The sequence below is a fragment of the Anopheles funestus genome, chromosome 2RL, assembly GCF_943734845.2.
Source record: "Anopheles funestus chromosome 2RL, idAnoFuneDA-416_04, whole genome shotgun sequence".
In the NCBI taxonomy this organism is placed as follows: domain Eukaryota; kingdom Metazoa; phylum Arthropoda; class Insecta; order Diptera; family Culicidae; genus Anopheles; species Anopheles funestus.
In genome coordinates, this window is record NC_064598.1 from 65,644,809 (window position 1) to 65,664,714 (window position 19,906).

At 44.1% G+C, this 19,906-nt stretch overlaps 5 protein-coding genes across 6 annotated transcripts in view; 3 read left to right on the top strand and 2 right to left on the bottom strand.

Moving 5' to 3' along the window:
- Positions 1-124: 124 nt before the first annotated feature.
- Positions 125-2,699, top strand: LOC125765555 (protein-glucosylgalactosylhydroxylysine glucosidase-like). The gene is given in 4 exon segments (XM_049430844.1): positions 125-367; positions 429-1,973; positions 2,047-2,496; positions 2,498-2,699. Coding segments are annotated over 4 exon segments (2,262 nt in total). The 5' UTR covers positions 125-281; the 3' UTR covers positions 2,679-2,699.
- Positions 2,700-2,987: 288 nt separating this feature from the next.
- Positions 2,988-6,372, bottom strand: LOC125765549 (U4/U6.U5 tri-snRNP-associated protein 1). The gene is made up of 2 exons (XM_049430833.1): positions 3,389-6,372; positions 2,988-3,321 (listed from the first exon to the last, which is right to left on the bottom strand). The coding sequence occupies exons 1-2, from the start codon at positions 6,251-6,253 to the stop codon at positions 3,181-3,183; spliced, it is 3,006 nt and encodes a 1,001-aa protein (XP_049286790.1). The 5' UTR covers positions 6,254-6,372; the 3' UTR covers positions 2,988-3,180.
- A 107-nt stretch (positions 6,373-6,479) lies between these two features.
- On the top strand, positions 6,480-8,228 carry LOC125765586 (polycomb protein EED). The gene is made up of 3 exons (XM_049430898.1): positions 6,480-6,799; positions 6,864-7,169; positions 7,243-8,228. Exons 1-3 carry the CDS (start codon positions 6,725-6,727, stop codon positions 8,140-8,142), a joined length of 1,281 nt encoding a protein of 426 aa, XP_049286855.1. The 5' UTR covers positions 6,480-6,724; the 3' UTR covers positions 8,143-8,228.
- An 841-nt stretch (positions 8,229-9,069) lies between these two features.
- Positions 9,070-19,906, top strand: part of LOC125765581 (protein mothers against dpp) — a 36,848-nt gene continuing 26,011 nt past the window's right edge. The window contains exon 1 of one of the 2 annotated variants that reach the window (XM_049430890.1): positions 9,070-9,487. Coding sequence is in view for 1 of the 2 variants with exons in the window: in XM_049430889.1 (XP_049286846.1) it covers positions 19,110-19,113 (4 nt within the window). In the remaining variant the exon portion in view is untranslated. Of the gene's footprint in view, positions 9,488-17,939; positions 19,114-19,906 lie in introns of those variants that run through there. The other variant, XM_049430889.1, reaches the window with a different exon arrangement.
- Positions 13,210-16,479, bottom strand: LOC125765597 (BCL-6 corepressor-like protein 1). Its single transcript, XM_049430924.1, has 2 exons — positions 14,324-16,479; positions 13,210-14,253 (listed from the first exon to the last, which is right to left on the bottom strand). The coding sequence occupies exons 1-2, from the start codon at positions 14,327-14,329 to the stop codon at positions 13,342-13,344; spliced, it is 918 nt and encodes a 305-aa protein (XP_049286881.1). The 5' UTR covers positions 14,330-16,479; the 3' UTR covers positions 13,210-13,341.

A 19,906-nucleotide genomic window follows, 5' to 3' on the forward strand; every position in this document is an offset into this window, starting at 1 on the left:
TTATTAGTAAAAAAATTACGTTACCACTATTTTTAAATTTAATTAAACCGAATTTATTTGAATTTAAACGCACACTGCGCACACAGCGATCGAACAAAGTTCTTTCGAACGATAGCAGCGCTGCGTCTACACTCTGCAGGAAATTATACGAACTACAAATCATAAACAAATACACGTCATCCGTCAATTGCCCTATCTGCTTCAGTTAATTCAGCTACCAAAATCAAGTGCTTCAGCCTTTCAAACCGGCACAAGAAAATGTTATCTTTTATCAGTGCAAAATGTGGTTTTTAACGTTGTTTGCCTTCGGGCTGTCTTTCGCGGCAGTTCACGGAAATGATTACATTTTCCTCTTCAACGCTACCAAGTATTTATTATAAGGTTTTCGCTATAGGCACTTTTGTATAAATTATTTCCCCACCCGGCAGATTACCGAATAAAGCTGTAACGCCAACGTTAGCAAATGGGCATCTCGGTTTCGTAGTGTACGGGGATTCCATCCATCTGAATGGTGTTTACAATGGTTTGAAAGGAGTGAGCCACCGCGCACGAATCCCAAACTTTGCCAACATACAGCTTGCAAACTGTTCGTCAATGCAAACGCAACCGAAAAACTGCCGCTATCAGTTGGATATGAAAAGTGGCAAGTTCCGAACAACGTTGGAAGATCCTGCCGGTGGCTACAGGGTGCTGCATGAAGTTTATCCTAACCGACATTTCGATCAAACGATCGTAAACCGAATACACATTCGAAGGTTGAAATCGAAACAGCTGTTGGAAATAGAAACCCGCCAACTGATGGGATCAAAGAGCGTGGATATGCAAGTAAACCCATTGGAAAATCTTAATGTCGACGGCGAAGTATATCAGCTGCTGTGCGGCAGGACTAAGCAGGTCGAAGATCCAAAATATCAAACGGAAGGACATCAGGTGTGCATTGCATACAAACAAATTCCTCGTACCTTGACTCTCACAGCTGAGGAAACGGATCGTGAATATATTTACTTGACGGTTTTCTCGCACTCCCGCGAAGAAGTCGAAAAAGAACTGCACGGTCTCAAAACCAACGATCACGAAAGGATGCACCGTGTTGAGATGGATCGGGTGTGGCAAAAGTATGGCATTCGTGTAGAAGGAAACGATCGATTAGATCGAGTTATTAAAGCAAGTGCATTCTACCTTTCGAGCTCACTTCCCTCTCAGTCGTCGTTTCAACCGAACAGCTATTCATTCTACGGCCTTTCCCCGTCAGGGTTAGGTCGTGGAGGGAAGGAACTGGCCGAGTATCAGGGGCACAGTTTCTGGGACACGGAAATGTGGATGTTTCCTCCGATCCTTTTGCTCGATCCTGTGAATGCACGTAAGCTTCTACATTACCGAACACTCGTCACGGAAGCGGCCGCTGATTATGCTCGTGCGAACGGGTATGAAGGTTGGCAGTATGCCTGGGAGTCGGCTTTTACGGGGCGCGAAGTGACACCGGACCATTGTCCACAGGTACCGGAATATCAGCATCACATAACAGCTGACGTGGCGTACGCGGCCCGACTATACTATTACGCAACGGGTGATATGGACTGGTTGCGTACGGACGCATGCCGGCTGGCATACGAAACGGCACGATTTTGGAAAAGCCGGGTAGATTATAATGCCGAAACAGATACGTTCGACATTGGACGGATTATGGGTCCGGATGAAGACCATCACAATGTCACGAACAGTATCTACACGAATGTGATCGCTGCGCACAACTTGTTTTTCGGTGCGTTCGTTGGCTGTCACTGTCGGGCGTCACTACCGGATGCTTCCGAGGAAGAGTTTGCCCAGTTCCTACGGGTAGCGAAAAGTATCACACTGCCGTACAACGCGCAATACGATGTGCATCCGGAGTATAAGGAGTACACGTTCGGTACGCAAATCAAGCAAGCTGACGTTGTGCTTCTCGGGTACCCATTAGAGTTTCCAATGAAAGAGTAAGTTCATGGTTGTAATTGTCCTTCCCAGCTGGAATTGTGTCTATATTTTGCTTGTCTCTCTGTCGTATAGGTCAACGAAGGCAAACAATCTGCGACTCTACTCGATGGTAACGCGCCCCGATGGACCAGCCATGACTTGGGCGATCCACACGATTGGTCATCTCGATTTGAACGAGCTGGATCATGCAGCGGCCATGTTCCGCAAGAGCTACCAACAGTACCTGCGTGCACCGTTCCACGTTTGGAGCGAAAATGGTGAGGGTGCCGATGGTGCCGGAAATTTTATAACCGGTGCCGGAGGATTTCTACAATCCCTCATCAACGGATATGCAGGTGTTCGGCTAAGACACGGAAAGTTGGTGATTCATAATCCTCGGTTACCGCCAGGAACGACGAGACTCTTTCTACCACAGCTAAACTTCGGTGGCGTACAGTTCGCACTCGACATAGGGCCAAACAGTTTTCGTATTACGTTTGGATCCGGGACGCAAGATTCCTTTGAAGCTTTGAGTCTGCTAGTAGGACGGACGGCTGTTTACGACGGCGCAGCTTATTGCCATGGCAGTGGTCGTTGGATTGCTTGGTGTGCTGTACAGCATTTATGCAGCACTCCGCCGCAAGCGTACCCGTGGTAAAGTGACTGAAAAGCAAATCATGAGCAAAAGACTTCGAAAGAAACAAAAAAGTAAATCAGCAAAATAAAAACGTTTTACGATCGGATAATTCGATGGAAGTTTGTACCTTTTTTACTCATTTGATATTTTCGATTTGCAGATCGAATAATTTTCTTTGTATTTTTTAATTAATTATTTCTGTTAAGGACACGTGTTAAGGTCCATATTCGATTGTTAATGTTACGAAAGAGCATAACAAAATTTAGAATCATCAAAGCTTTTTTAATGTTGAAGATCATTCCTGATGTTATACTAGTCCTCCGTAGTGTTGTACGAAACTAGGCGTCATCATCATCGGGAGCACAAAACCCTTTTTTATAAAAAAGAAATACAACTATTTCCACTACAATCCGCTAACGCGGCATGTTTTATTGATTCACTTTTTTTTGTTTCTCATATGGAATTGCTTAAAATCTCCAACGCGAGAAGGTTGAGTAAGAAAACAAAAATACATTTTAATGTTGGAAATATTCAAATACAAGCACACACACACTCGTTGTAAAAGGAACTATGACTACACGACGAATGTCTTAGCGCTTCTGTTTGATGATGCTTGTGTTCTGCTTGGTTCCACTCAGCACAATAAAAGGTGATTGCGTTTCCTTCTGCTTTGCCTGCAGCATGTTGAGTGTACCGAGCGGTGTATCGGTGGAGCTCATTTTTTTCATCAGCTAAAAATAAGAAAAAAAGAACTTAATAATGAGCCATTTAATCGTGGGAAGGATGCCACCGACTTACCCCCTCCTGTTCGCTTTTCTTCAACCGCTTCTCCACTTTGTTCTTGCCCGGGCCTTTACCGTGGAACTTGTGCGACAGATAGCGGAACGCTTCCTTCGGTGTCAGCAGATGTCCGTTGTCATCAATGTACTCAAGCTTAACGTTCGGTTTGAATGTTTCCTTCTCCTTAAAATCCGTTATGGGTCCGGCGTAACGATCGCGCCTCGAATATTTGTCGTTCTCCTCACCATAGTTCTTGTCCTCGATGGAGTAATTCTGAGCTTGCAAGTGAGCGAATCGCGCATTGCTCGGACGATTACTTTCTTCCCGCTCAAGGTAACCCTTCGATTGGGCTAACTTTAGCGCACCCGCGACACTGAGTGCAACATCCGGTTCCTCGTCCAGAATTGCAACCTCCTCCACCTTTAGCTCACGGTTGTCTTCTTGCTCCTGTTCCGTGTTAACCGAGTTCCAGGTGCCACTGTGCTGCGAGCTATGATTGTGACGCCGTGATGGACCCTCCTCCGGATCCGATTCCATTCCCTCACGATCGCTTGCACTGTCCCGCTCAAAGTCCATCATTTCGTTCGGGTCTTCCTCACGATTACCGGCGGTTCCGTAGGTAGGAATATCACCGAGCGTACGACAAAACTCTGCCGTCGAATTAAGCAACATTGCTCCATGGTGATCGAGCTCACCGCCACTATCCGGTTCCTCTTTCACCTCACTCTTGATACGCTCCGGATCAATTGGCAGCGCTTTGGAAATGATCGCTTCTTTCTGCTTCAGGCGACGCGCTTTCTGCAGTGCCGCTTGCAAATCTTCATCATCCTCCACCGTGTCCTCCAGCTTTACCGTGCTCAGATCTTCCGAGATGGTCGGTGTATCATCCGTATCCAATATTTCTGCAGCCCGGGCCCTTATGCTTTTACGATCTTCAGTCGTAACCACCCGCGTACTTGATCGTTCGTGTCGCCTTGAACGCGATCCCAAATCGGCCATACTTTCTTCGACCGGCAGCGAGGCGAGCAAATCATCTGCCCGCAACTTCTGTCGTATTTTACGAACCTTCTTCTTCGGTTTCTTAAACGACGACAGCTCCGTTTCGGTGAAGTAATCCGAAACCAGCGTTAGTGGTGTCGTCTCTAATGAATCGAGCTTTTTCTTCTCCAGCTTCGTTTTGATCTCCAACAAACGACGCTTCTCCTGTGCTTCCTGCTCGGCGTTCGAGCCGATCACAAAGCTGCTTTTGCGCTGTCCTTCGATTTCCTCGTTGTACTTTCCAAGAACTTCGCGTTGCTTCGGCATACCGAACTCATCAACATCGTCCTGACAGTACACATCGTAACCGTAGTGTTGCGGATTTGCCTTCCGGTTCTCGACGTTGCGTTTGTACCGCTCGTCATCGATCATATTCACGTTTACCAGGGTGTCGCCCGCTTCCTCGTCCAGCACGTTCGCGTCCTTCAATGTTAGTATGACCTGTCGTCCCTCTGTGAACGCTTCCACATCGTGCTCCACACGAAGCCCTTCCAGATCGCGATCACGATACGAGCCTTTGTTGGTGGTACCTCTTCGGGAAGATCCCGCACGTAAGGAGGAATCTAAATCCGGACCACCTGATACTAGCTCTTCATCCATCTGATCTAACAGTCGGGCTCGCTCTTCGGCCTCCTTTTTGAGCCGGTCCTTATCGCGTGTCTTTGCGACCCAGCTCTTCAGATCATCCACATCGTCTTCTTCGCCAAGCGTTTTCAAACGCTTGAGCTTTTCCTCGATCGCTCGCTTTTCTCTTCGTTCCTTCAACTTGTCACGTATCTTTTCTTCCTGCGTTTTCTCCGACAAATTCTTTGCCGGCTTGTGGTAGAATTCACCCCAATCATCCTTCAACTTTTCGGTGCTTTCCTGCTCACCTCCTTTCGCTGTCGAACTGTCTGCCGATTTGGTCCCAGTGCCAACTTCCAAAGGACGAAGGCCTAATTTTGCTCGCAGTTTGTTTGTTTCTTCAATTGATAATGCATCACCGGCACCATTTTCGGGTATGGGTGAAGCGGACCGCTTACTAACGGAAGAAGAAGAGGCCTTGGGTGGTGGTGGCGGGGTTGGTGAACGAGTTCGCTTTTTGGATGACGTTTCCAACGGGCGAAGGCCCAATTTGGCCCGCAATTTATTAGTATCGTCAACCGAAAGAACATCACCAGCGCCATTGTCGGGGATAGGGGAGACAGATCGCTTTCGAGAAGAGGAGGACGCTTTTGGTGGTGGCGGAGGTGAAGGGGACCGTTGACGCCTTCTCGACGATGGTTCCGGTTGCGATTTAGAAGGTCCCACTTCTAGCGGTCGAAGACCAAGCTTGGCTCGAAGTTTGTTCGTTTCCTCTACGGACAACACATCACCGGCTCCGTTAGACGGAATTGGTGATACAGACCGCTTCCGGGAGGATGATGTTGTCTTCGGGGCGGGCGGAGGCGTCGGTGAACGTCTACGCTTCTGTACCTGTGGGGGAGGTGGAGGTGAAGGTACTGCATCCGATCCCGGTGACTTTCGGCTGATGGAGGGAGGCGGTGGCGGTGCACTCACATCGTCCAGCGGAACTTCTACACAATCCGAACTATCAGAATCATCGTCCACCGCATTCACCTCTGGTTGACTGCGATGTTCGCGTTCATAGTGCCTGCTGTGATGGTGCCTATGTTCGCTGTGCTCATGTTTGTGCTTCTTGTGCCTGCGGACTGCATCGTTGTAGGTATCGTTATCCTCGGAGTAGGAATCAGAACGACGACGATGCTCACGTTCCGGACGCTCGAACCGTGGTGAGCGGCTACGTGAACGCGAACGACGTTTATGCTTTTTAGAATCTCGTTTATGCTTTTTTGATGAACCCATGGTTGTTTTTACCTGTTTCAAGATAGCACGAAATGTAGGAAGCAAAGTTTCCGTATTTTTTCAGCAAAGAAAGCTTCAATTTTCACACTTTTCACACTTTTTCCAAACACACGACTTTTTCTTTAGCTTCTTCTTTATCACGATTGACGTACAGCAAAATTCGTTCGTCGATTGCGAAATGTCACAATAATCGATCAAAATGACAGCTGCCTAGTCGAGCAAAAAACCGTAGAAAAAAAGCTGTGTTTGGCTTGGGAGAAAAATAGTTTTGATAATTTCTGTGAGAAAAACACTGTTAGTATTCCATTTTTCCATTTCATACTCGTATAAGAGCGATTAGTTTGTCCCAGGCGTTGCGTTTTTGTTTTAAATCAACTCTTTCGTGCTTAAAAACGAATCGAACCGTACCAACATTTTGGCGCTTTGTTTTGTTGGGTTGAGAGGAAAGAAAACATCATAATAAACGACAACATGAAACTCGCGCGTAAGGACGAAGTGGTCAACAATGCGCCCGGCGATGTTTCCGACGAGGATGATGACGATATTGTAAGTATATTTGATCGTTATTATTTGATGACAATTTAATTGAGCGTGTCCTTTCCTATCCTAGCATGAAACTTCCAGCATGGGAAGTACCTGTACCGACAATACCTCGAATGGGAGTGAAAGCCAGATCAACCGAAAGAAACGGAAACGATCGAAGAAAAAGTCAACAAAGGTGATGAAACCGATCTTTAAATTTAGTTGCTACGTTAAAGAAGACCACGGCCAGTCACTCTTTGGTTGCCTTTTCAACTACAATTTGAAGAATGGAGAGCTACCTACGTTTGCCACGGTCGGAAGCAATCGTGTTACTATTTACCAATGTGAAAATGATGGAAAAATAACACTGAAACAGTGCTACGCTGATCCGGATGTAGGTTATCTTGGTTGAAAGAGGGAAAGTGAGGACTATGGTATTTAATACAATTGTGTTTATTTTATATTAGACGGAGGAAGTGTTCTATACATGCGCATGGTCTCACGATGTGGAAACGGGTAACCCATTGCTAGCCGCTGGTGGCCTTCGGGGTGTTCTACGCGTGTTCAACACCGCATCGCTGGAAGGACATAAATATTACATAGGGCACGGCCATGCCATCAATGAAGTAAAATTTCATCCCAAGGAACCATACCTCCTGATGTCGGCCAGCAAGGACCACTCTTTGCGGTTGTGGAACACCAAGACGGATATATGCATTGCGGTGTTCGGTGGCGTCGAGGGTCATCGTGATGAGGTGCTAAGCTTTGATTTCGACATCCTGGGAACGCGAATCATGTCGTGCGGGATGGACCATTCGTTGAAGATGTGGCGTCTCGATACGGAGACGATGAAGAAAGCCATCCAAAACAGCTACACCTTCAACGAGGCGAAAAATCTTTCGCGTTTCCCATCGGTGAACGAACATTTTCCCGTATTTTCTACGAGGGACATACACCGGAACTACGTCGATTGTGTGAGATGGATGGGCGATTTTGTGCTTTCCAAGTCGTGCCAGAACACGATTGTCTGCTGGAAACCGGGCCGGCTGGAAGATGTGGAGGTGAAAAATAACGAAACGAACACCACTGTGATCACCACGCTCGAGTACAGTGAGTGCATCATTTGGTTCGTTCGATTCTCGTTGGATTATTGGCAAAAGTATCTGGCACTGGGAAACCAAACGGGCCGAATTTATATCTGGGAGCTAGACACCGACGATCCGGTCCATCCGCGCTGTAGCACATTGTTTCATCCAAAGTGTACTACGCCTATTCGGCAAACGGCATTTTCCCGATCCGGAAACATACTTATTTGCGTCTGCGACGATGGAACCGTTTGGAGATGGGATAAGATCAATAATAACTAGTTTTCTTTCACTGTGTATCGCTGGGCAGGATAACAGTTTATTTACGTGAATCAAAACTCATTTTTAATAAATTCAATTTAAAGTAATATGGGACGTTGAATATAATATGATCAATTTTACTATGTATTTCTTTCCAATATGACGGCGTATTGCCGTATGGTCAAAACCGCAAGTGTAGACTAAACGCAAGTTTAACAAGTTTTTTCCTCCATGGGTTGTGCCTTATCCTGGCCATGCTCGGTTACAATGCGGTGCTATGATGGTATGGTGGCTCTGTATCCATAGTTGAGTGGGTTTTATTGAAGATAGTGCGGTTTTCCAGCGTTCGTGTCTATTACATACGTGGACTAATGGACACTACAACATTGCATAGAGTCCTGGATGCGTCCCATTTTGCGGCGTAGTTGTTGGCACTGTCTCCAAAGGCGACATCATCCAAAACACGTATGGTACTATTAAAAACACGCATGGCGAAGACACAACATTTATACAGAGGAGAAGGAATCATAGGATAAGACCGTTATCTCTGGCGAACCGGTAGATGAGCCTCATGTAACGTCGTTCGTGGTTAGCACGTATCTTATTTCTTTTATTTACCTATTTATTTCCATTTATATAATTAATATGATTAATTTGTTGCATCGGAAAATCATTCCGGGTAACCGTGAATTTAAATCATACGAATAATATGCGTGTCGCGTTTCGATCATTTCGTTCGTTTATATCGCTCGGCTGTGGAGTTAGAATGCAATGCGCGTAGGTTGACCACCTGCTACTTCTTTCTAGTGTCGTTTCTTCTCGCTTTCGCAACTATGGGCGCAGCTTTGCGGCAGGGCATAGCACAGCCAAACTATGGGATCGCCGCAAGTTTGTCCACAAAATTGTCAAAAAGTGCGCCGGTAATTTGACATTTGTGGCTTGTGTGCGTGTGATTGTGCGTGTGCGTTCTAAGTTGTGTGCTTGGAATTGATTCCGCTGCTGGCGTTCCCCGTATTTTGCCCGTCCGAAATTCGCGTGGGTGCTGCAAAAAGTGCAAATATTCCGTGGTTTGCGATCCGGAAGTGAAGTGGTCAAGCCGTCCACCATCCTTTACCGTTGTGATCTTGTGGTTTTCCTCGCCGTCCTGCACACTCGCGACCGAAATCTGTTCCGTGCGTGTGTGTGTTTTGTGACCGTGAAAGTGCAGCTGCTGGGTCGGAAAGTGGCCACAATTGCAGCAATGCTGTTCGGTGGCCTTGCTAGCATCTGAGGAAAGTAAAATAGGAGCAGTTGTTTGTTGGTTTGTTGCGAACACAGCAAGCGCTTGGAGGAACGCAAACGCGCTAGCCCAGGAAGAGGAAACTCGGTAAGTAAATAAGACGGGCGGTGACTCTCGGCGGAAGCGGGAGGAGATGTAAGCGTACACGGCATGAAAGCCATCCAACGAGGATGATTTCCATCGCGTATAGTTTTTCCTAGCTCAAAACTGCCTGTAAACCTTTCCCGTAGAAAGGTCGCACATGAGATACCGCACAAAACAAAAAGCTGCGCAGATGCGATGGGTTGCGTTTTGTTAATCGTGCGAAAGCGTTACTCGCGGGACGCCATTGCGGACGAAGAAAGGCATTTCACCACCGTGCACACCCCACCGTGGGGACTGAGGTTGAGAAAAAAAAAATCGTACAGGCAAAAGGCTCGTATTGGGACTATTGAAGCGGAAGTGTTTGCATTGGGCGCTACTGTTTCTACTGCTGCTGCCACTGTTTTGCGCTTGTTTATTATTCATTGCCTGGGTTTGTGATTCATCGTGGTGGCCGCGCGGTGCCCTACAGTGATGACGGGCGGTGATGATGATGATGATGCGGATGTTTTCTGCGCGGCTTTCACTATCAATGAAACTTCTGGCTTCCGTTGGATCACGCCGAGGCACTTGTTACCAACAGCTGTTGTGTGTGCGTGTGTGTATACTCAGCCGAGAAGTGTGTCAGCAAGAATCGGGCCAGTAATGTTCGGCCTTGCCTTGCGCCTGCTCTAGGATCTAGCCCAGGCAGCAAAATCGCCGATGTCGCATGAACTTTTGTATGGGTGCTACACTACCAAAAACCCTACCAAAATGCTTACCCATAGCAGCATGAATGGTTGGGTTTTTCTGTAGCGTCGCACGGGTGTCGCGTGTTGCATGCAATGTATCCTACCATTTACCCGAAGCAAACCCGACCCCCACTCCAACACATTTCGGATCGTATGAAATGACGACACAAAAAATTCTCTCTTCACTCTCTTTTTTTATTTACTCACCAATTGCTCACATATTATTGGGTAGCCCCCCTCTGTACTGCCGCCAGCTGATCCGCGCCTCTTCGTACCGGTCGATCCATCCTTCCTTCGGTCCGCTTCAGCCGCGCGCGCTTGCCCGTTCGCCTTCCCTCTCGCCCCTCGTACGTCTTCCTTCCTCCACACGGATGGGCTTCCTTGGAATTGTGGTGCTTGGTGTTGGCGGCGGCCGATGAAAACCTGCGGTAGAAAACGAAAAAGGACACTTTTTATATACGCATTATAACTCACGAACATTTCAAACTTACCGAAATTTTCAACAGCAAACATTGCTGTAATTTTAAGTACGACAACTGCATCGACGCCGCCGGGATTTCCTTCCACTTCAACTGCATTCTCCAATGTTCCGCTTAGTCCGCGATAATCCTTTTGCTTCGCCGACCACCTTCGCATACACGCACTTTTTTCACTTTCTTACAAAAGGCTTACGAACCCTTCTAACACTACACTTTTCAAACACTTTCGCGGTGTAAATAATGAATTTAACTTAACTTAATTTAGCTTTTAATTACCGTCCACGAGCTGAACCGAGTCCAGCAAAATCACAATCTGTTTGCGAAAATGTCCTCAATTTTGTCCAACAAGAGCGAGAAGAGAGCCAAAACAAATGGCACTATGGGGTATGTCAAATTAAGGATCATTATTTTTGACCACAACAATAATCGACATTATCGACAGAAAATAAATTCCATAAATGGAAGAAATTTTTAAAGGAGAATATTATTTACCCCTTCTTAAAAATTAAAAATAATATTTAATCAATAAAAACAAATTTTTTATTATTAAATATGCATAAAAACCCAATATTTGCTATAACAACTAATTTTGACCAACACAATTCTAATCCACACCATTCACCCGTAGTGATCCTAATCGGCGCCATCATTTGATAATAGCCAATCAGGACGCAGCTTACTTCTGCCGGGTACGATCCATGGCCGATGTCGTGTGTGTGTGCGGTGTGACAACGCGAAACTGAACACTTTGTTGCACGCTCGAAAATGAACACGAGCGAGATGAGCGAGAAGGAAGAAAAGCTCGTTTGGGCCAGAATGGGACGGGAATAGCTTGCAACACGAGCCCTCGGGCGCGACACTTTCGTTCGTGGGTGCGCTGAACCGCGCGGGGTAGAAATCGGACGTGAAACGAGGGGAAGTCATGCAACATTGCTACCTGGGAGCTTTAGTATCAGGGGTCGTCAAACTACTAAACATTAAACCGAACCCGGAACACCAACTCGGATTATTCTGATCGATCTTGTACTTGATTCTATGGTATCATTCTTCTCTTTGTAGATAACATGCTAATTAAGAAATAAATGTGGCTTAGTAATGTTTAATTCAAAAACACAGGTCTAAACCACAATGGATAATGGTATTAGAGTCAAACGAGCTGAAGAAGAACCGATATTATTGCGATAGCACCTGAAGTTGAAGATGAAGCCACGGTTATTTTATACAAGTTTCCCTTTATGTCATCGGTCAATCTGTTAATCCATCGGATGGTGCACCCTCTTATCCTAAAAATCTTACATACATATTCCCCTTAACATCGTTCTTAAGGGACAGATGGATGGATAGTATGCAGGCTCATCTTTGCAGCACAGGAACGATACCAAACCCCATGCACAAGAATGGCTTCAGATAGGAATAAATAAAAGCGTACAAAAGCAGTAAACGGCAGGTCCAAATCGTCCTGCAGGTTAAACCCTAAAAAAAATGCTGAGTGTGTATTAAACAAAGTTTAAAAAATTTTTTATCTTGAATATAGTTCTACATACATAGTTCTACTAGTTCTACATCTTTTTATGATTTTACCAAATTTTGTTTAAGAAGAAAACTTTTTGCTCTGAGATGCTTCCTCTATTGTGTACATAAATGGACATTTTTCAATTATTCAAACATTATACAATTATTCAAATAAATATGATATATCTTCATGTACTTAATAACAGCTTCCTACAGCAATCCAAAAATTATATATTTTATATGGTAGCGGCACCGGTCTTAACAGACAGGATCGGATATCAAATCCCATCCGGGACGAATCCCCATACGTAGATTTTAATATCCTGCTACGGGTAAATAAAGTTAAGGAATGTCAGAAATTATAGGCTATTAAAGTTGCAATACCATAAAAGAAAAATTAATGTTCGTAGCAAAGGAAATATCGTTTATATACTAAGTGTTTTATTAATAAACATTTGTGCCCAATAATGGAAAGATTTACGCTTCATTTTATCGCATTCTTTCTCAAGTTGCCACTTTCACGTACGTGTGCTAATAGCACTGAGCCAGAAGAACACAGACCAAGACGAACAAATAATCAATTTTAACTTGTTTTTTTTTTTCTAAAGTCAGCACATGTGTTCTTTTTTCTTATTCGTGAACGATCTATCACAAATGTCTTCCAGCTGCTAAAAACTAATTCCCATTTGGGTGTGGTTTTTTGGGCAGGCATGTGATCAAGTCTGATATGTACAAAAGTGGCCGAAGTTGCCTTTGCTTGTAATACACGTAATATACAAAATCAGCTGCACGAGGATTGAGTTGTATCATCCATCGCACAGGAAACCGATGATTCACGCATTCGTCAGTATTGGTTTGTTTTTATCTGTGAATTATGGTCAAATTGTGACCTTATCGAATCGGGTTATCTGTACACGGGGAACGCTAGTCTGTGACGTCTAATTAGCAAGTTTTGTGTACATTTTTTCGTGTTTTTGTAGAATATACATAAAGAAGACCTCCCACGTTGTTCGAGTTCGAAGACAATCGCTTTTTTGCTTTATTACACGTTAACATCTGATGTACAAGCGGTATTTGCCAGTTTGGAGCGATATTCGTTAGCTTTGGAGATGAGTATGGTGCGATATTTGATTTGATCCTAAACAGTGTCCAGATTTTCGATCACGATCGAGCGATCGTATCCGGGCAAAGGTGCTTCATGGCGTACACCGTTGTTGATGGCGATGTATCGTGCCTCACCATCGCTAGAACCCTCCCCTGTCGGTACGCTGGCCATTCGCAAATAATCTGACGATAGCAGATCCTGTCCTGTGAGCACTACTGGTTCAGCGTTCCAGTTGTTAAGCTCGTTCGAAACAACCGGTGGCACTAACATCGTTAATCCCTCAGTTCCTGGAGCAGGTTCTAGATTTTCCAGTACAACTGAATGATCGTAACCTGGTAAGGGAGCCTCATGACGTGCGCCCAGATTTACGGCGACATATTTCGCTGCATCGGATGATTCCGATGCGCTGCTGGAAGCTGATGAGGATGCCGATGAATGTTCGGAGGTAGCTGGTAGACCGTAAGTCAGTGCCGGAACACCATATACCGGGGCAGGAACAACAACGGGGGCCGGTGCTGGGACAGGTACTGGAGCTGGTGGAGCTACTACGGTAGTCACCGTATGATGTTCTTCTACTTCGTGCGGTAGATCCAGCACGGCTACCGGAGGAGCCACAGCTGCTGGGTAAGGAGCAGCAGAAGGAGCAAATTTGCGGTACACCTCTACGACTCCGCCTGGCGTAAATTTAGCAAGCCACGGATGTTGCAGCAAAGGAGTCTTAAGAAGAGCACCGACAGTGCTAGCAAGCTTTGCATGAAGGGATGGAGTAGCGGCAACAACGGGATGCGGTGCCACGACCGGAGTGTAGACGACGGCATGAGTGACTGTTTTGGGTTGCTGATGCTTTGCGACTAGTTTTTTCACCACATGCTTTGTGACCAAAAGTGGGCTCGCCGTACAGAGTGAGGCCACCAATGCCACGGAAATCACGAGACTAAATGTGATCTGTAAAATAAGGAGTTAAAGAACAAAGTTATTTTGACGAAATATTTTTCTAAAAGTTTATTATAATTACCTTCATACTGGTGATGGATGGTTTTTGGTAAGAATAGCAATCTTCCCTATTTGCTCTGCTATTGATTGCAATGCATTCAATAGGAGAATCCAATGTCTTGTGTATCCCAAAACTCCCAAACTGTCGCTATTTAAATGGATCATGCGTTTTGGTCCAAACTCCCACCAACTTCTCCAAACAAACATGATCTTTTATGTCGTCGATCGGAAACCTGATATTTCCATCCGAAGGTGTAGGTTACGCGTTGACCTCTAGGGGGAGATGTATGAAATATTTCGCCCAATTCCCGAACAATCTCAAATCGATCATGCTGTCATTTCCATTACTTGTACGGTGCGAATCTATTTCCGCTTTGGGCTATATATTGTAACGATGCATCGTTGCAAAACCATCCCAGTGACCACGATTCCCTTGATATCGACCGGGTCATCACCTGTCTACCATTTGCCACCCAGCCAGTGCCCGGGCCGGTCTCATTGGTGACGTGACTGTAGGTCGTTCCCTTGAATGCGAGAAAACGATCAACCCCCGTTAATGGACTTTGCAAGCAGCAGGTTGGTTGGTAGGTAGCTGGTTGGTCGTTGGTGTTAGATAATTGTGCAAAATTGCATACCATGTGAACTTGGCGTCCTTGTCGTACGGGAGTTTCGTGGTAGATATGATTCGGTTGTTGTTTTCATTTCACCAGCACCAGAACAGTTGTGTTTCGAAGAGCGGAATGTTTGCACGCGCTGTACATAGTAGCAGCGGCAATAATTGTAGCCTTTTTAATTTTGGAACTTATTTGCTTTCTTTCTCTATGTCTGTACATTGTTTACTTTTTATTGCTCCCTGACAGGAACATTTTCATATATCTTTCGATCTTTCTAAATAGCAAAAGGAAAAGCAAATAATTATGCATTCGGTATGGTCACCCGGGGAAGACTGATGTAATGATAAAAGTTAAAAATTGCTATCATTATGTTTATGAGTTGAAAAATAAGGCCCTCAAAACATAGCAAAAAGAGGTGGGTTGCATGTTAAGATGAGGGGCGGAAAACAGAACAGTATTTGCGATTATTGACCCACGGTGGTATGTTTATTTGTTTGGTATTCTCTTCGCTTCCTAAATATAATTGCATACAAAAGTACATTACGGAAATTGAATTTTTATTTAATGTAGTAATGATTTCGTGGAATTCCCGATTTGTTGGTTTCGTGTAAAGAACGGCCCCCTGCCTTTTTACACTGGCCAGGTGATTCATCCATGCATTCGACGCTAAGAAAAATGGAAAGCCGCAATAGTATCATGCGACCTTTTAGCTCAAAAACCCGTCATCCAACTGATGCCAACAAATACTTTACCGGTGATACATTGAACGAAACACTAACATGCGTTAAAAGCTTATGCGCCACAATGTTTCGGCGATTATTGGTGGAATGTGTTGCGTTTTTTTTGCACCCGAAAAGTCAGCATTACTTTTGCGGTGCTTGAGCCTCAGCACACATGAGAAGAAAAATCACTGAACGCGTTTCTTCGCAAATATAAACGCGCCTGTAGAAGTCCCAATTAACGCGTTTTGTTTTTGTCTATGTCCTCTGTCTTGTGTCAGTAGAGGACTCTCTGTTGTGTCGACCTGTGTACCGCACCTGCCGGTAGTAAGGATTGCATTTGGTTGCGACGCACTGCTCATTGCTTTTTGGGGTGAAAAATCTATTATTATCAGATACAACACAAAACATAAAAAAACAAGGAAACCACACCCCGTGTCATGATAGGTGAATTGGAACGTTTTTGTGCTTCGCCACAAACCCACCTGTTAGGGCTGCTCTATCTTTCTACTGTCAGGTCGTCATATCTTCTCTTAGTAGTCAATAAGAAGGTTTGCGTTGAATATACAGCTGGTGAAATTTACCCTTACAATGATTTTTTTTGCATTCGCACATTCGTTTATCAAAATTTGCAAATTTTTAACAGTTTATTTGGCATTGATATTATTTAGAAGTATTTAGACGATGCACTTTGAGGCGCTTTTGCATCTCGCGCTTGTAATACATCATAATGATGAATGATCACAATTCATTTCATTACAAATATTACATTATAAATGAAATCCAATGAAACATAACCGGGAACGTGACGGGAAAATCCACATATAAATGTAAATTCCTATATTGCTTGTAATCAATCAGGATAAATTATGGTGCAACATTTTAAACATTACTTTTGACCATAATTTCTATGCATTGTTGTCCATAGTCCAAATGCAGGGGACGAACCAGGGATTTATGCGATAAACGTCGCCGGTTCCACACCATAGGATCGGGTATAAAATCTCATCTGGATTGTCCCTCGTAGCAAGACCTTTTTGTTTGTTTTTTTTCATTCGTGAAATGTTTGCCTATGTTTATGCTAATACTGACCAGAATCGCAATTATGGGTAGGTGTTGCAAATGTTGAAATATGTGTCGTAAAGTAGAGAGCAAGTTGCTAGGATATTTTTTTTTATTATAATGTTTAATACAAGAACATTCCATGTCTGTTTTCTAATTTGCTGGCAAGTTCTTTTGGTTAAATTGTAGTATGTGAAAATTTTGCTCATTCGCTTATGTTCAACGAGCAATCGAACGCGTTTGATTGTGGTTTCTGTCGGGAAGTTTTGCTGTGTAAAAGCAACATTAAAAAAAACTACCTCCATTAACCTCTTACGAGCGCATACGACCGCTAGAATGTGTAAGTGCATTGAGTGCATCCACCGCATTGTGCCGCTTGCAATTCGTTTGCGGTGTGCAGTTGTTGTGGCTGGGTCCGAATGGTGGACTTTGTGCTCTGGCGTCGTTGATCGCATACAGCATCACCAGCCGATCTCGTGCATCCCGAACTACAACAGCTTACTGCGCTTCCGCGCTCTCTACGTGTACCTTTCCGTTGCGTTCCGCTGGCAAAAATGCAAGCGCAGATTTGCATCTTAATCGACCACAGAGACACTTGGACGACGGGTTTTAACAGAGTGCGCTCGATCGGCAAACGACTCGACGTGACACCACCGCGCTTGAGAGCCGTTTGTGTGGTAGCGTCGAGTCTAGGGTTTTGTTCAACTTGGCGCGTAAAAGTATACAGGGTTTCGCAATAGATATGTTAAAGCCAATACACAATACACAATAGAACGATTAACACTAGAAGTAATATGCGTTTTAAGAGTTTTTAGTTCGTGGTTAATTTTTAAACTATTTCGAACAGTTGGAGTATATGTTATTGTTTAATGGAAATCGTACTATAGAATATAAATATAAAATTCATAATTCAACTACCTTAATATTGTTTAACCACAAAAAATTATGTGACGAAAATTAAGCGTTCCATTGACAATGACTGGCACGGTCCATCTAGTGTTAACGCAGCAATTGATATTGAAACACATCCACAGTTTAGTGAATGTCAAATCTATCAGGCTGTTTACACATAAGCGGGTTGAGAAGTTGAGATAAAAAATCATTTGTTTTACGAAGTTGCAAACAAATCGTATTCAAAATATGAATTTCAAAAAAAAAGTTTAATAATAATAATAAGTAACAAATTACATAATTATCATCATATTTGAATTCAAAAATGTTTCAAATTACTAACAAATTTGATAACAACATTCGTATAAATCAGACGTTCACTAAACGGCGCACGCTATTCAATATCTAACTTTATCATTTCAGTCATGTTTTTGTTGTTTCATCATTAACTGCTGTGTTTATCTTATTCGTTTACATGATTCAACATAGTGTGTTCCTTTCTATTGAGGATCCCTGTAATGTAAGATAAAATGGGTCAGAAGACATAAGTTGGACGAGTATAATCCGTCTGAGTATATCCATTCGCAAACGGGGAACACAAAACAATAGCTACGAGCTAATCGAAAGCAAAACCAATACCGTCAAATGTGATCATCGTTGTTTGTCCGCAATGTCGATTGTGTATTGGGATTTAGCTCCGATGCTGTTAAGTGATTTTTGATCGATCATTCAAATCCCGCTCGCTCTAGCAAGACGGTTCACGTTGATCGCAAACGGGATAAGGGTGTGTAATACAACTGCACAGATACTACGTAAAAGCGTGAAAAGTACAGGCCATGGCAAGCAGAACATGAAAAAAAAACACACATACACAATTTCCGATCTTTAATTACCTGCTCGCGTCGCACGAATCGGTGGGATGCATCTCCGATTTTTTGGCGTTTCACTTTGGCGCGACCGTCCGAGGGATGTTCCAATTGTAATCGCTAATCGGTACCACAGTCACAGCTAGTCTATCGCATCGTTTTCGTTTGTTCGGTCGAACTGCTGTAGCACAGCTGCTTTGTGGTGTCTGGTGCATAAGGACGGATATTTTTACAAACGAACGGAACGTTTCCTTATAGAAGGATTGGTTTTATTCATCGTAAACCCCATCGTTGAATGAATAATGTGCAAATCGAATGAAAAAATGTGAACGAAATATAATATATTGGTTTTGGTGACATTTTTTCCCCATTCCCTAATAGAAGTGCTCGTGTTTGTCCAACACAAAAAGTGTGGTGATTGTTGTTTCGATCATTATTATGTAATGGCATCCGTTTGATGCACCTTTCTCAGGATGTGCGTGCACCTGGTTTAGAGGAAGGGTGCTGATCAAGAAAAAAGGTGCTAACGTACTAATGGGAAGCTGTCGATAAGCATTACCATAGTTCATAAATCGATCTGCGGTGATCTGCAATAATATTAGAACGATCTTCAATCATCATGCTCAACACAATGGCAGGCGACGAAACGATCGAAGATGTGTAAGTATTGGTAAAGGAATGTTTTAAATAAATAAAAAAAAAGCAGCAAAAGATAGACCGTGCTATGATTGTATCTTCGGGTGGTGAAAATAGCATCGATTACACGACAGCAGGAAGGAATGCGCGTCTTTCTGTAACACGGTGAAGCATCCGTTTGCCAAAATAGCACCTATGTATATCCGTTCAATGCGTCGGTTCATGTTTTCAGCGTACTCGGTCGGTTTAATTATTAAACCGAGCCATACGATCTGTTTGAGCTGTTTGCTGGGATAAAACCGCTACATTCCGTACTACGGATAAATCGCAAACATTCAGCAAACGGTTTTTGTTTTGTTGGTGCTGAAATAATTGCATTATTGCGGGTAAGGGGTGCGGACGCTAGACGGTATTCTTTGCCGCGAAATCTTTGTCGTTTGATGTTGAAACGTTGACTTGATAAAAATTGACCTCGAATTACGCAAAAAAAAACAACAACTCTCAATTCCCAATGGGAAATTCGTTACAATAGCGCGCGCGTGCGAGAACGGCAGCAGATTGTCTGCGGAAGACAAAACAGAATCGCGGCTGTGATGAATACGCGTTCGTGTGTGATTTGAGTTTTGTTTTTGGGGTGGAAAATGAGCGGAAACACTGGCCCCCCGAGTCGGTCGGTCGCTAATTTTATCGCACGTGAATCTGCAGGGGCTGAACAGTAAGGCCGGTCTGAAATATTGTGTATCTACTTTATGTACGCTGTACAGTTTTTCTTTCGCTGCCTGATTCACGAAACCACTGTCGTCTGTTTGGCTAGTAA

Bases quoted from the DNA above. Each gene is read 5' to 3' on its own strand.
- LOC125765586 (XM_049430898.1), top strand. From the start codon at position 6,725: ATGAAACTCGCGCGTAAGGACGAAGTGGTCAACAATGCGCCCGGCGAT. The intron at 6,800-6,863 runs GTAAGTATATTT...TTCCTATCCTAG, and splicing joins ACGAGGATGATGACGATATT to CATGAAACTTCCAGCATGGG. The intron at 7,170-7,242 runs GTAGGTTATCTT...ATTTTATATTAG, and splicing joins AGTGCTACGCTGATCCGGAT to ACGGAGGAAGTGTTCTATAC.
- LOC125765549 (XM_049430833.1), bottom strand. From the start codon at position 6,253: ATGGGTTCATCAAAAAAGCATAAACGAGATTCTAAAAAGCATAAACGT. The intron at 3,322-3,388 runs GTAAGTCGGTGG...TCTTATTTTTAG, and splicing joins AGAAAAGCGAACAGGAGGGG to CTGATGAAAAAAATGAGCTC.